Here is a 17,101-nt window from a genome sequence, read left to right as displayed (position 1 = left end):
AGCGTCCCTTGTATGAAATCAACTGGGCAAACCAACTGAGGAAGCATGTACCAGAAATTAAAAGACCCATTGTCCTCAGAAATCCGTGAACCAGCAAAAAATCCGCGATATATATGTAAATATGCTTACATATAAAATCCGCGATAGAGTGAAGCCGCGAAAGGCGAAGCGCGATATAGCGAGGGATCACTGTATATTCAAAACATGGAATGCATCTCTGTAGGGGGAGAACACATTTTTTTATGAAAGATAAAGTGACAGGGATTTCTGAAAAAAATAAACATAAGGGGAAGTGGAAATTATTCATTTGGAATGTTTTCATGTACAGCTAATATTATCAGAAGAAATAATTTAAAATTACAATCTGATTAAACAGACTATATAACTAATAATGTGGCACACTTGGAAAAGCAGTGTGGTAAATTTTCTTCCAAGATTTTCAAGTTGATAAGTTTCATTGAGTTCAAAAACCATTTATCATACCACTAGAGTAAGTGAAACATCTGTCACTGCTGCCTCAATAAGATGTTGCAGGGGTTCCAGCTATATAAATCCTAAACTTGAATTTTCAAAAAAATACTTGACTGCTTCTCGGACTGGTATTAAAGCTGGATTTCCAATACTTTCGGTGTTAGCAATGATATTTCTTCTACCATTTGCCACATATTTATGTGAATTTGTATTTCCAATATTGGCTCTAACAAAAATGTAAATTCCACTCCAGTCTTAACAAAGCTGAAGTTACAGTGAGATCTGCACTGATGAAAATTAAGATTTAAATTATTGTGTCGAAAAAAATCATGCTCTTCTTCTTTTGCTGAATATTTAATTCTGTTCTGTACAACTAGATAAATTAGAATTTCATTTAATAACATTCTTGTATATTATCATAATATGTACTATTTGTTCCATTAAATACTGCCTGTAATACTACAGTATTTCTATCTTTACTTTAAAATGTAATGTAGCAAACTCCTAAAATACCAGGGGTCACTAAAAATTTTGCTTATGAAAAGGGATTGCAACTGAAAATATTTTAGGAAGCACTGCTGTACATGATATGCCTTCATACAAGTACCTTGTGTAGTTTCCTGGGAATTCCATACTGTCTCAAGTTTCCACAGTGTGGACTATTAGACATTACTGTGAAGTCTACAAAGCTTATACAAAGCGGTGATTCACCTCAATGGACAGTTCCATTATAATGCGCAATAATATTATTGGTCAATGCACTACCTGCTTTTGAGGAAATCAGCCTGTTGCTCCCATAGCTTTTCATCATTCTAAAATCATCCTGTTCAGTATCTTTTCAGGAATTAAGAGGAGTACTTAGTGCTGGGCGGTATACCGGTTCATACCAAAAACCGTTTTTTATTTTTGTTATGATATGGATTTTTCTTATACCGGAACACCGGTTTCAATAGCCTAAACAACATTCGGAACGTGGCGCAGCGGGAAACTATTTATTTATTTATTTATGTGAATTTCCCATTGGGATTAATAAAGTATCTATCTATCTATCTATCTATCTATTTAAGGGGGACCTTTTTCACTGATGGAACCGCAAAATACGCATCCAACAGAGTACATGTGTTAGGGGAGGTATTGAGCGGTGAAAATGGACAGGGAACATTCTGAAACTGAAGCTGTAGCAGACGATAAAGTTGAACATGATAACACAGAACAACTTTTGACGAAAAAAGGTGCTGTGTCTGTTATCTGTAGATACTTTGGTTTTAAAAGGTCGGATGTGTAGCATTATGTTCAAATGAATGAATACTGTTTCTATACTACTGGATAATACCGCAAGCCAAGTTGTACTTGTTTTATTTTATTTTTTTTCAATACTGTGTAATGTATCTGGTTACTGTGTAATACTGTGACGGTGCCGGTCCCCTACAGACTCCCTCTTCCCACATGGGAGTCTGTTGAACCAACACCGTCAATAGTTATGACCGAGATGAGCTGAGAAATCTCATTGAAGCCAGGGGATGTTGGAAAGTGCTCAAGTGCTTTTGTTAAAAACAGTCAAAGTAAAACCAAAAGTGTCCGTTGGACAGTGTTCAGAAAAATACAGTACCCAAATAAATAGCAAATCCATAAAGCCAGTGAAATGTGGGGATAAAATCCATAATAAATATATCCGTTAAAATGCAGTCTCTCTCCTCGCCCGATCGCAGCACACCACCTTCTGTCTCCACGGCTCACCCTTCACTGGCGTTGCTGACGGAGCCTTTGCAGCACGAACTGCTTTCTGCCAGCCCGTTTTGGCTGCCGCCACACTGCGCGGCCAGACCGTCCGAGGTCGGCACACCTCCCGTCTTCCTTCGTGCTCACTCAGTCACTCCTCAGATCCATTTGGAGGTCTTACATTTCGCTCGCCCCACTCCACACACTTACTCAGTGGGGTGAACCAGCCCCTAGATCGCCTAAGCCTGCACTCCCTCAGGGAGCCCCAGCTCGTGTTGCCTTCTACTTCCTGGTGTCTGGATCATATCCCATGACTGCCTTTTCCCTTCTTTAACCTCCTTGTGTTCTATCTTTTCTTTTTTCCTTCCCCCATCCTGCCGGCCCATAAATATACGTCTCCGTCCGTGGGCTCAGCGCCTTATTCACAAGCCACACTAAGCCGACGAAGCAATTGAGAATGATCAGATGCGACGCGCCCCAATCACCTCATCAACTCCCTGCGGTCGAGCAATCGCGCCCACGAAGACAGACATGGCAAACTGGATTTAAAAATGGACCATTTTTTTTGTTTGTTTTTTTTTGACCCACTAAACAACAAATAGTATTATAAATGCAAGTTGCAGTTTTATTATTTATTTATTGAATATATATATATATATATATATATATATATATATATATATATATCAGCTTGAAGCAAGGTCTATATTAATGCAATTTGCCTTAATGACGGTTCACTTGGTAAAGATGTCATCTCCAAGTTGCACTTGTTTTATTTTAGTTTGGTGAATACTGTGTAATGTACCTGGGCTTGAAGTTTTGATGTAATAGTATTATTACTGGAAGTTGCACTATTATTTATTTTATTGTTATTATTTATTAGTTTATATATTATGCAGTTTAATGATGGTAAAGTTGTTTAAAAAGTCACTTTAACATGTCAGTGGACAGAGATTGTTAACATTAACAAAGTGTAGTTGGTTTACAAAAAATATTTGCCATTTATTCCTTTTCTAAAACATGTTCAGTGCAATACAACTAAATGCCTCTTTGGATGGTTGACAATTTGTTGTCAAAGTTTTAGTTTAAGTGGTTTGCAAAATTTGTTCAATAAGAAGGTTCTATATTTTGACAGCAACTGTCATGCAGTGTGATTCCTTCTCTTCATTAGTGCCTTCCCCCCCTTTAAAAACTATCACTTTATGGAGCCATGCAAACCTGTATTAATACTTGTGTGCACATTAAAATGTTTTTTTGTACAATGTACAATTCTCATGACAGTGGAATAGGTTATTCTTAGCCAGTCTACTGCAGTAATTGCAGTGGAAAATGTGATTAACTCATGCATGGGAAAAAAATACCGTTGAATACCGTGAAACTGGTACAATCTTGAAAAATACTGTGATATAGAATTTTGGTCATACCGCCCAGCACTAGGAGTACTATACTTCTCTACTTTGAAGCACAGGAAAAGAGCACCTTTTTTTAGAAACCTTTATTAGATGATTTTACTTCCATTCTATAGAGTCCTCTTCGAGTTTCCGTATCCTTTCCAGTGTTCTCCCTAGTGTCTTTTAGCCGGGATTTAGTTAAGCACCCGGCTGTCATCTCGCATGACATTGTGAGATGACAGCCGCAGATCTACAGGCACAAGCAGATCTAATGATCTGCAGAGAAGGCAAGGGACGAGCGGGCAGGTGGGTAAATATTGCTAAAGCTAATAGTGGGGGACGAGGCAGAGCGGAGTTCACAAGCTAAGAGTATGAGGAGGTGGGGTTTCGAGAGGGGGGTGTACATGGTAATAGCGGGGGCGGAGCAGCTTAATACAGTAGCAAGAAGTATGGAGAGGTGGGCGGGCAAGAGGGGGCTGTACATGCTAATAGCGGGAGCGGAGCGGCAGTTCACAAGCAAAGAGGATGTTAGGTTAGGTTTAGGTTTATTTGTCATATATAGGTTAACACAGGGTCAACATACAATGAAATGTGTATGACGAGGAAAACAAGTCACTCAGCCTAGATCCAATAAAGCTAAAAAATAATTTAAAAAAAATTACAGATTAAAAATAGACTAGCCATATAAAATAAAATGTGTACATTTTAAAAGAAGTTATACAGCAATATGAGTTGAATAAGCAGCAAGTACAAATGACAGTTATTGCACAGATAATGTTTTATAAGTACAGATGCATGTTCCAGTCAGTATTCAGAGTGTGTGCAGGTACAGTTTGTGTGTGAGTAGTGCAATGTAGATGTAATGCAATGTAGGTGTAATATAAGTGTATGTAAGTGTTCAGGTGTTGCTGTTGAGGAGTCGAATGGCCTGGTGGTAAAAACTGTGCTTAAGTCTTGTAGTCCGAGCATCCAGACTCCTGTATCGTCTGCCAGACGGTAACAAGGAGAACAGCTGGTGTGATGGATGGCTGTGGTCCTTTATGATGCTGCTTGTCTTATGCAAGCACCGATGGAGGTAAATGTCTTCAATGGCAGGGAGACTCTTGCCCGTGATGTGCTCTGCTGCCTTCACCACTCTCTGTAGTGATTTCCGGCTGCTGGCAGAGCAGCTCCCATACCAGACGGTAATGCAGCCCGTCAGCAGACTCTCGACCACACTCCTGTAAAAGTTTGAGGTGATGTTGGCATTCATGCCAAACTTCCTCAGCCTCCTCAGGAAGTAGAGCTGCTGGCGAGCTTTCTTAACCACAGTGTCTATGTGAAGGGTCCACGAGAGATCCTCAGTGATGTTTACACCGAGGAACTTGAAGCTGTTAACCCTTTCAACTTCTACGCCACTGATGTAGATGGCCTGGTGTTCTCTGCCTTGCTGTTTCCGATAGTCCACGATCATCTCCTTGGTTTTGCTGACGTTAAGAGACAAGTTGTTATCCAGGCACCAATTACTCAAAGCCAGCACCTCCTCTTTGTAGGCCGTCTCATCGTTGTCAGTGATAAGGCCTATGATGGTTGTGTCATCTGCAAACTTGATGATGGTGTTTGTGCCGTGTTTTGCAACACAGTCGTGGGTGAACAAGGAATACAAGAGGGGGCTAAGCACACAGCCCTGCGGCGCTCCTGTGTTTAAAATGAGTGATGAGGACGTGTGTTTGCCGACTCTCATCACCTGGGGTCTGTTTGTGAGGAAAGAGAAAATCCATCTGCAGATGGTCGTCCCCAACCCAAGGTCGTCAAGCTTCAAGACGAGTTTTGAGGGGATGATGGTGTTGAATGCCGAGCTGTAATCTATGAACTGCATTCTTACATATGTATTTCCTCTTTCCAGGTGGATGAGGGCAGTGTTTATTGTTAGCACAAAGGCATCCTCTGTAGATCTGTTTGCTCTGTAAGCAAATTGGAGAGGATCCAGCGTGTCGGGGAGGGAGGAGCAGATGTAACCTTTGACCAGTTGCTCGAAGCACTTCATAGTGACCGATGTCAGTGCAACCGGGCGATAGTCATTCAGACAGGAGACTACCGGTTTCTTTGGGACAGGAATGATGGTGGATGCCTTGAAGGAAGTGGGGACCACTGACTGCCTCAGGGAGAGATTGAAGATGTTGGTGAACACACCTGCTAGCTGGTCAGCACACGCCCTGAGGGCATGGCCTGGGATGCCATCTGGTCCCGGAGCTTTGCGAGGATTGACCCTTTTGAAGGACCTTCTCACGTCAGATGTTTCAAGGATCAGAGTGACAGACTAACTGCCCCCTTGAGGATATAGCACCTGTTCTTTGTTGGCTGCATCAAAACGAGCATAGAAAGTATTGAGCTCGTCTGCAAGACATGCAGTGGGCTGAACGCTGACTGTGTTTTTCTTTTTATAGTCAGTGATGCAGCACAGTCCATTCCACAGGCGCTTGGTGTCACAGCTGTGGTAGCTTGACTCCACTTTGTCCCTGTAGTCCCGTTTGGCCTTCTTGATGGACCTCTGGAGGTCGAATCTGGCTGCTTTGTATGCATCAGAGTCCCCTGAGCCAAAGGCAGATGTCCGCGCCTTGAGCTTAGCCCGAATCTCCCTATTTACCCAAGGTTTCTGGTTAGAATATATGCAAATGGAGGTTTTAGTGACAACATCGTCAATGCACTTGCTGATATATCCTGTGACAAGAGTCTGTGAATTCATTGATGTTGCCATCAGCTGCATCCTCAAACATCTGCCAATCAGTTGATTCAAAGCAGTCCTGTAAGACCCCCTCAGCTTCACTGTCCCATTTGTAGATGTCCCTGTAAACCGGTTTTTCCTGTTTAAGTCTTTGTTTATATGCAGGCAGCAGCAATACAGAGCAATGGTCTGCTTTTCCAAAAGCTGGTCGAGGGAGGGGTTTGTAGGAATCCTTGAATAAGGTGTAACAATGATCTAGTGTTTGATCACCTCTTGTGGGGGGAGATATGTGCTGATAGAATTTAGGGAGAACTTTCTGCATGTTTGCTCTATTAAAGTCTCCCAGCACAATAAATGCTGCTTCTGAGTTAGCGTTCTCTAGTCCACTGATAACATCATACAGTTCATCCATAGCTGAAGCTTTATCAGCTTGTGGGGGGATGTAAACAACTGAAAGGAGAACTGAATTGAACTCCCTCGGGAGGTAAAACGGTCTAACTTTAATGGTCAGCAGCTCGAGAACCGGTGAGCAGTGCGTTTTTAAGACACACATCCGTAGTCCATGAAGAGTTAACCATAAAGCACACACCCCCTCCCCTTGACTTGCCTGAGTCCTTCGTTCTGTCTCCCCGATAAACTGTGAACCCGTCTGGTGTGACTGCGCAGTCAGGTACGCTGGGCTCCAACCACGTCTCTGTGAACGCCAAAACGCAGCAGTTCATGATGTCTTTTTGGTGCTTTATCCATGCGCGCAGCTCATCTAATTTGTTGTCCAGAGACTGAACGTTAGCGAGCAGGATGCTAGGCAGAGGAGGCTTGTGGTTTCTCTGTCGGGTTCGGCACAGAACTCCGGCGCGTTTCCCCCTCTTTGTTTTCCTTCGGCGTCGCGCGAGTAAGCAAAAGACTCCAAGCAGTACAGTGTCTGCGATATCAAAAACTGTTGTAAAATCCGAACTGGCTGATGAACGGAATTCCAATAGTGTTTGCCAGTCATACTGAAAGTGTGATAAAGTAGTACGCACAAAGAGAGTGAGTAGTAAGAAAATAAATAATAACTTTTTGCTGAGATGACTCGGAGCTCTGATAAATAAAAAAAGTCTAGTGGAACCAGTCTGTCAGATATCAGAAAAAGGGCGTCAGGAAGTGATGTCTCTGTTCTCAGCGTCAGTGCAGTCTGTATAGTGCTGCTAAGAGTACAGCAGCTCTCTTCTTGTTCAGTACATAGCAAACCAATATATATATACAGTTATTTAAGCATTAGGTGTGTTCTGTGTGCAAAAATCCTTGTAGCACTCACTGTGGTTCCTGTTTAAAGTGACCCCATCTGCTGTTCTTATATTTGCTCATATTTGGACCTGCGTCCATATTGCAAAAAGTGTGCAGAAACCCTTGCAGCACACACTGTGTCGTGAGCAAATGTTTTGTCACTGAATTGCTGAGGGTTTTGTACGGAAGCGCATTAGGGCCACGGTGAAGAAAAAATACGGACAAAGTGAAGAAAAAAAAACTATATGTGGAGAATAAAGTCGACATGTTGCTACATAACTTATGACGGGTTTTGAGAAAATCTAGTAAATTAAATATTCATTTTAAGATGAAGTTTAGTTTACGATGTTCTACTTTAATGACAAACTACGAGAATAAAGTCAACATGTTGACTTTAATCTCGAGATAAACGGTGAGAATAAAGGAGAAATGTTGAGAATAAAGTGGAAATGTCAACTTTATTCTCAACATAATCGTCGAGATTAAAGTGAAAATGTCGAGAATGCATACCTGCCGTAGTGCAAGTGTGAACTGAATATCCAACAGACTCTCACTTTCCCACTCAAAAGTCTTATTCATAGGCATTTAATTTTTTTCAAACGTTTTACCAACATGAGCAAAAAAAATGTTCAGAAAACAACAGTGCTCAGTTATTTCAGAAAAGAGACATCACAAACTAATGAAGGGGCGGTGTCAACTCCTGATGTGGCGATTTCAGACAAAGACATTGCAGAGGCTGGTCCATCAGGTGAAATCTCTTCAGCACACACTCTGCCAATTGATACATCTAAGCACTGCTTATCAGGCATAAACAAACAATGGTTTCAAGATTTTAATTGGCTAATGGTCAAAGAAAATGGTATGTGGTGCTCACTGTACATGAAATATTCAAACAAACACCCCCCAAGGAGGGGTTACCTTGGGTAAACGTGCCATGCACAAGAATTCGAAAAGAAAGCTTGCTGGACCATGAAAAAAGTAAAACGCACATCAAGTCTTATGCTGACCTTTTAGGAAAGCGTGTACTAGAGCAAACTGGAATCGGTCAAGTTGAAAGATCGCTATCTGTGTTAAATAACTTACAGAGAGATGCCTTTGTGGGAGCTTTAAGATCCATGCATTGATTGGCAAAAAATGAGTTGCCACATACAACGTTGTTTGAAAAGCTGTTGGAACACTGTAAAGAAACGGGTTGTTCCTTATTACAACATCTCAATGTTGGTAAAAATGCACATTAAACCTCTGAAAGAATAATGCAAGAGCTGCTGGATGTCTTTCTGCATCAGAAAAAAAAATCTAACATACTGAAAAATATACACGCAGAAAATTTTTCAGTATTCTGTGTGATGAAACCACAGACATCTCAGATGTAAAACAATTAATTATTTACATTAAATATGCTTGCCAGGTCACTAAAGAGGTTAGAATTAGATTTGTATCAACCCGCAATATGACTGATGGCAAAGCGGAGACTATAACCAACACACTGAGTGAGACTATGGACACTCTAGGCTTGAAAACTGCTAATCTGGTTGGACTAGGGTCAAATGGAGCTGCTGTTATGATTGAGAAACAGAAAGGTGTGGCAAAACTGCTTAAAGATAAAACAACTGGACTCTTGGTCAACTGCCACTGTTTAAACCACCAATTGGCCCTTGCAAGTGCCCAAGCAGGAGCTGCTGTACCTTATTTAACAAAACTGAACAACATCTTAAGGCAGCTATTCTATTTCTTCCAAAATTCTTCATTTAGGATGGCTGGTTTAACGGAAATTCAAAATATTCTGAACATTCCCCAGATTAAGCAGAAAATGGCCAGTGACACTAGATGGCTGTCTCATGACTTTGCAGTACAGTCACTATGACAGTGTATGATGAGTGATCTCCCCAGATCCTGGGGACTTTGATTATGGGAAAGCTGCAGACAACTGGGCCTCTAGGAAGAAAAGAATAATAAATATTTAACTGAAGACACCTTCTGTATATGCAAGTTGGCTTTGAAGAATATTTTTAAATTTTTCTTCATTAGGTTTCCCATACTTTTTTTCATTGTTTTCACTTCCTGACAGCGACAATACTTGTGCCTCTTGGTTTATGTCACAACAATTGTTATTTAAAAATTTTTTTAGGGTTGCAGGATCCTGAATTGGATACTTCTTAAATTTAATAAAAATACTCTGGCACATGTGTCAAACCTTAAAAAAAGAAGTCATATTGAGCTTTGGAAAATAATTAATAATAATTAACTAATAAAAATAGTGCACATTTAATTTTCCCCGTCCTGCCCGGCTGGAAAAAATTTCTGGGGAGAACACTGCTTTCAAACAGCCCATGCAGCATCTCTGCAATTACCTCAAAAGATTCTGCTGGAATCCCATTAGATCCTGGTGCCTTTCCATTCTTGAGATGAGTAGTGACAATCATGGTTTTTAACTTTTTTTTTTTTTTTTTAATGCCTTTTGGAAAGATCATGTTTTATCTCTGTTCATTTAGGAGACTTTTTGAACTACAAGTCTATTAATTAGTTCTTCAAAGTGTGTCACACATCTGTTTAATTGTTTAGCTCTTCCCATCATCACATTTCCATCTTCGTCTGTAACTGGTTGATTCATGTTTGTACCCTCTACCAATTTCTTGGTGATGTCATGTTGCTAGGAGTTGGTTAGAAGTTGCATCTGGTCAACTGCTTGCTTGTACTGTACAACTATCAATGTTATATATAACTTTAAGACACACATATGATAAATCTGATCTGATACATCAGCGTCAAAAAATGACTCCTTATAATATGCAGGCAATGCAACCATGAAACTGTTTTTAGTGTAACAAATAAGAGTACATACATGTTCTAGAGCAATGTATAGTGGCTGTTAAATGACTAAAAAAAATAAATAATGTTCCTCTGTTTTAAGATAAACAAGTCTATATATTACCAATATTTTTTAATGGAAAGTTTTGAAATTTCAAGTTTGTATTTGAGATATTGCAAAAAAAAAAAAAAAAAGTGAACTTTCCTAGCAAACTCCATTGAAGAAAAAGTGTGCAAGATATTAAGTGGTGTACTACAATTTGGTTAATATGCATACAAGAAAAAGCCTTTAATGTAAAGTTTTGTCCAAAATTTAATTACAGACCATTCTTTTAAGAATTTACTTTTAAATTCTAACTTAATTTTTTTATTTACTTCACTGCATAGCTGGCCTTATAATTACAGTGATCCCTCGCTATATCGTGCTTCGCCTTTCGCGGCTTCACTCCATCGCAGATTTTATATGTAAGCATATTTAAATATATATTGCAGATTTTTCGCTGCTTCGCGGGTTTCTGCGGACAATGGGTCTTTTAATTTCTGGTATATGCTTCCTCAGTTGGTTTGCCCAGTTGATTTCATACAAGGGACGCTATTGGCAGATGGCTGAGAAGCTACCCAACTTACTTTCTCTCTCTCTCGCGCTGACGTAGGGGGGTGTGAGCAGGGGGGCTGTTCGCACACCTAGACGATAGGGACGTTGCTACCTTCTGTGTGCAGCTGCTTCCTGAAGGACATGCTGCACAGTGCTTCGCATACTTAAAAGCTCAAAGGGCACGTATTGATTTTTGACTTTGTTTTTCTCTGGCTCTCTCTCTCTTCCTGCTCCTGACGGAGGGGGTGTGAGCTGCCGCCTTCAACAGCTTTGTACCGGCGGTGCTTCGCATACTTAAAAGCCAAACAGTCTTATTGATTTTTTTTTTGACTGCTTGCTTTGTTCTCTCTCTCTCTCCTGACGCGCACTCCTTTGAAAAGGAAGATATGTTTGCATTCTTTTAATTGTGAGACAGAACTGTCATCTCTGTCTTGTCATGGAGCACAGTTTAAACTTTTGAAAAAGAGACAAATGTTTGTTTGCAGTGTTTGAATAACGTTCCTGTCTCTCTACAACCTCCTGTGTTTCTGTGCAAATCTGTGACCCAAGCATGACAATATAAAAATAACCATATAAACATATGGTTTCTACTTCGCGGATTTTCTTATTTCGCGGGTGGCTCTGGAACGCAACCCCCACGATGGAGGAGGGATTACTGTATATGTTTCCACAAAAAGGCAAATTAATTAGCAATAATAATTTACACATTAAAGAAGCACACCACACTTTTTAATGTAACTTACCCTTCTGATTTACGTTTAAGACTGTCACTCTCACTCTGAGCCTTCTGAACATTTTCGGAAACGTGAGTTATACCAGTACTCCCCGAGTTTTTTCTTTTCTTCAGTTTAAGTTTAGCTTCCTTTTCCATAGACATCCTCTCCATTCATAGACTGCTCTTCCTAGCACCTCAGAAGTCCTAATTCATATGAATTTCATGTTTTCATACCTTAAAAACATTTATGGAGGAAAAAAATAAAAAGTTTTCAATTCCAGTGAAAGCATTTAGTTGAATTCTGCAAGATAACACAAGTCAAGACAAGTTGGGGAGCATGCACTAGTACAGTGAGTTGCCGCACCCACCACACAACGAAACAACAACTCGGGATCCCGGTTGGCAACCCCCCAGGCAGACACCCGGTCCAGTCCCGCCCTTCAGAAATGACCCTCCATCTGCTGCAGCCAGGTGTTACATGGGCGACCCCTTCACCTGGTCCAGTAACTCGGGTCCCCAACAATAAGGATCCTACGAGCTGGATCACCCTCTGGGAAACCCTCTGCCACGTGGCCATAGTGCCGCAACTGGCGCTCCCTCACAATGCAGGTAATGTGCCTTATTCAGGACTCCATGAGCAATCACTCACAGAGGTGTAGCTAGGGTTTTCAGTGCCCGGGGTCATCTGAAGACTTTGCGCCCCCTCCTGTTTGCCAAAATGCAATGGGGAACATCAATTTGGCGCCCCCTGGATGCTGCGCCAGGGGACAGATGTCCCCCCTTGCCCCCCCCCCAGCAACGCCACTGACCACTCATTCGACACGAAGTCAAACCAACGGTACCCACGGAGAGACACAGTACCGAAGGAGTCCAGTGTTCGTCTCAGGTCACTGGATAGCATCCATGTCTCGCAAACTTATAGCAAGACAGGAAGCACCAGGATTCTAAAGACTTGGACATTCATCCTTTTGCATAGATATCGGGAGCGCCACACACTCCTTTCCAGCGACCTCATGACCCCCCATGCTCTTCCAATCCGTCTACTGATTTCATAGGAAGAGTCACCAGAGACATGAATGTCACTGCCAAGGTAAGTAAACCTCTCGACATGGTGGACACTCTCTCCGCAAACAGACACACTGCTGATGGCTGTGTCCAAGAGGTCATTAACACTTGAATTACCAGAGCCAGCGAAAAAACTCATAAATCCAGCCCACCTTAAATCCCTTCGCACCTTTCTGTCAGCATCTTTTGTCTTCTAAATGTGTCAATAAGCCCAAGCAGCCTGCTATACCATCCCCCCACCGCCTCAGTACAGGCAAGAAGTTCTCCCAGTTCCTGCCTTGATTGATTATCTCTGGGAGTGAGCTACCCAGAATTGTAAGGGGAAATAATTTAATGTGTGTTTTGTGTCTGCAACAATCTGTGTAAACACATCGTTAAAACGTTTTTCACGTTTTAGTAATAAATGACAAAATATAGACATGAACTGTATAATGTGTGAAGGCTGATGGCCAAATATCAAATAAACACTTTCACAAAAGGTGCAAGTACAATACGACAGCTGCCGTGGTGTAGTGGTAAGATCTCCTGACTTATAATCCGGAGGTCGTGAGTTCGAAACTGGCTCCCTGGCAAATTTACCGTTTTGAGTAGTGAGCTGCTCTTATTGTTAATATTATACAATAAAAACATACATTTGATTTGTGTCTGTAAAATCCAGTGCAAATTTATAGTACTTGTAAAAGTTAGCGTTTTTTTTCTTTCTTCACTTTTACTCTCTCACTCACGATCACGCTACAACAGCCACCCCCCGCCCCAGAGCTGACACGGTTACTTTTTATCTGAAACTGGGAATAACTGTAGATGTCAGTGGTGTTTTGAGACAATGGAACTGGAAATTCTCTAATCTGGAGGGATAAAAGCTGACACACAAACGCCACACCGTGACGTACCTCGTTGTAAAAAGGCGAATCCACGTCGCGGGACAGACTGCAAGAGGATCGTTAAGACAGCTAAGTTAAGGAACATTCTGGCCACGCGGAACAAAGAAGGATCCTACGGCAACTTAGTAAAAGGGCAATTCCATGGTGCAGGACGAACCACAGAACATTGCTCCACATCTGCTAAGTAAAGGGATGTTTGTGCCAGGGATCAAAGGGAGGATCTCTGGGCGACTTGGCTGAAAGACAGTATTCACACCGCAAATCGGAGTGCAGTATCTCCATGGCATCTTTTAAATCAACTCTGCCTACTGACAGGTTGAAGCGCAGTAAGGGCTGTTCATGCTCTGGTGTTTCTCGTGGCTTTAAACAACAAGAAAATCAGTTCACACAGAAGACGAATTGTGATCTGATTGCTTTAAGCGTTTCAGCTTTACTCACTTTGCCTCTCCTGAATCGCCTGAAATCTGCAGTCTTCTTTTGGTGTAGCTCGCTACACAAGCACTCGGTTCAACTTATACAGCCCAAACACCACTGTTGCAGACATGGAGAAGGTATGCAAAACTGACGCTGCTTCTGTGGCCAATTCAAGACACACGCGCTATTCCAACGCCTCAGCAAAACGTTTTGCAACCAAAACTCGTGCGATGGCTGAAGCTGCGCGTGTACGCGCATCCTTCGCAATGAAAGAGCTTGCCATTAAAAGAGAACAAGCAAGAATGGAGGCAGAGAGACTTGCACTGGAGGCAGCACTAGAGGCTCTTCAGTCCAAAAAAGAAGCTGCTGCTGCAGCTGCTGAAGCTAAAATATTAGCAGCTGCAACAAATCTACTAAATTATGAGATCCGCAGCCGCCAAAGCTCATCTCAAGCTAAGGGAAGGATGGTAGAGTATGTAACTCTTGACGATGACACCTCTCGGTCTAACTCACCTACACGCAAAGAAATGGAAACATCACCTGCAGCATAACAGGACGTCATGCCGAGGAGTCCTTCACGCATCTCAGGTGACCACCCATTTTCTACAAAGGTTCAGGCGGGAGAAAGTGAAGATGTCCAAAGAGTATCATCACAGTCAGCACATGAGGGAAGGACGGCAGAGTATGTACGTGAGCAGATGGTACGGCTCACATCTGACACTGTCACCTCTCAGCCTAACTCACCTACTCACAGAGAAATGGAAAAGTCACCTGCAGCACAACAGGACATCATGATGAGGAGTCCTTCATGCATCTCAGGTGACCACCTATTTTCTACAAAGGTGCAGGCAGGAGAAAGTGAAGATGTCCAACGAGTGTTATCACAGTCAGCACATGCTATTTACCCAAGACTGCCCCACCAAGCAGGACTGCCTGATCATCACATCAAGACCCCTCCTCTAAAGAGTAGTCCATTCACAAACTCTCTACGAACCTGTGCTGGAGTTATTGAGATAATTGGATGGAAAGCAGTTGGCTTTCAAATAAAAGCTGTGAATGGAGGAGTAAGTATAGCCCTGTCTCCACTTATCGAATGCAACGAGATTTTGAACAACGATCTGAAATACCAACACTAGAGGCAGCACTTCACCACCCTCACTTAAAGTCTGTGGCAGCCCACATCCCAGAATTGGATATGAATGCCCATATCCTGCTACTGCTTGGACGAGACATCATCAGAGTGAACAAAGTGAGGCAGCAAATTAATGGCCCTCATTATGCACCCTTTGCTCAAAAACTTGACCTAGGTTGGGTTCTTGGAGGCGAAGTTTGCCTTGGAAATTTTCACAAGCTGGCAGTTTATACTTTCAAGACAAGTGTGCTGGAAAAAGGGCGACCTTCCCTTTTCACGTCTTGCTACAGCCACCTTTGCTTGAGAGAAAGGGTGACTTACAGCGGGGAGCCAACACCATTGGCCTCTTTGATCAAGTCTGCACATAAAGATGTGCTGGGCATGTCAATATTTGACAAAATTATGGAGAAGGAACCTAGCAGAGATGAAGCAAATAGCTGGGTTGCTCTGCTACCTTTCAGATTTTCCAGATCTCGTCTCCCCAAGAATCATGAACAGGCTCTTTCTCGTCTTGTCTCTCTGCAGCGCTCTTTATACAGAAGACTTGAGATGAAAGAGCAGTTCATCAGCTTTATGGGGGAAATATTTGAGAATGGACATGCAGAACCAGCCCCTCCGCTGAAAGAAGGGGAGGAATGCTGGTACCTGCCAATTTTTGGAATATATTATCCACAGAAGTATGGTCAAATGAGTACAATTTTTGACTCCATGTTGCCACGGAACAGACTGTCTGCACGTCCAGGTGGCTTCACAGAGAACGATCGCTGTAAAAACCAGTGGAGACAAGTGCAAGCTTTGGCAAATGAATTATGGACATGCTGGAGAATTGAATACCCTTTCACTTTGCAGAGCAGGCGCAAATGGGCTTACCGATCCAGAAATTTACAAATAGGAGACATTGTATTGTGGAAGAAAAGTCCACTATCACGTAAAATGGCCTATGGGATTTGTCACCTTCGTATTCCCTAGCAGTGATGGTACTGAACTAAAAATAGAAGTTAAGACTGCCTCTCAAGGCATCTCCAGAAACTCTATCACAAAAATCTTTCTACTAGAAAATGGATAAGTTAACACAATGTTTGCATCTATGTACTGTTGAGTGATATAATGCTATTATATCAGACGGGGAGTGCTCTGCCCCACATCTTGTTAGCTGTTATTTGTTGAGCTATGCTCCCCCTTCATCTTGTCATTTATTAACACACCAGTCAGTCACATCCCACATGCACACTGGTGCTATAAAAGTCTATGAAACTCACGTAAAGCACGTAGGTCCCATAATAATCAATCGAATACAATACACCCCATGTGTCTCACGTAGGCACACCTTTATCTCTTGTTTCGGTCACATCCGAAGCGTATCTTTTGGGTATATAAACCTCTGTGTCTGGTTAGCTGTGGTACGCAGCAATTTGAACCTCTGTCTACGCGCTTCTCTTTGTCTTGATCCAACCATGGAAATCACTCGCCTTGTATGAGTCTTTTAAAGCTTTGTTGTTTAATGTACACTGTTTGTTATGTATTGCTTTGTAAATCATTCTTTATTGTCTTTGGTTGTACACCTGTATATACTGTAAGCCGCACTGACAAAAAACTGAGACATTGGTGTATATGATATTTGGAACAACTCATTTTATGACCTGTAGAGTATATTTCAGAAAACATTGTGGCACTGATGCAACATTATTCATATTATTCATATTCATTCGCACGCCATAATCAGTGACCACGTTCTTTTTTTTATTTTTCGATCTTGCCAGTGTCCACTTTTGGGTGCACGCTACTGTTTCTTTTGTACTACAGGACATGCAGAGGAAAGAATAGTACAGAGAGGTCAGTTCTGTGCTATAGGCAATCATCACATTCAAAGGTTAACAGTTCACACACAACCAAGGGCCGTCCTTTTTACATTTACGACATGTGTACCTGTTGCAATGTAC

The 17,101-nt window shown here is 41.9% G+C and overlaps 1 protein-coding gene across 1 annotated transcript in view; it reads right to left on the bottom strand.

Moving 5' to 3' along the window:
* si:ch73-70k4.1 (uncharacterized) overlaps positions 1-17,101 on the bottom strand; it is a 103,037-nt gene that overhangs the window by 60,461 nt on the left and 25,475 nt on the right. The window contains exon 2 of the mRNA XM_028807476.2: positions 11,698-11,903. Coding sequence (XP_028663309.2) covers positions 11,698-11,840 — 143 coding nt within the window. The 5' untranslated portion in view covers positions 11,841-11,903. The remainder of the gene's footprint in view (positions 1-11,697; positions 11,904-17,101) is intronic.

This window comes from Erpetoichthys calabaricus, chromosome 8 (assembly GCF_900747795.2).
Source record: "Erpetoichthys calabaricus chromosome 8, fErpCal1.3, whole genome shotgun sequence".
Lineage (NCBI taxonomy): Eukaryota > Metazoa > Chordata > Cladistia > Polypteriformes > Polypteridae > Erpetoichthys > Erpetoichthys calabaricus.
The sequence above is the reverse complement of the archived record's forward strand: the minus strand, read 5'-3'. Positions and strand labels throughout refer to the sequence as shown.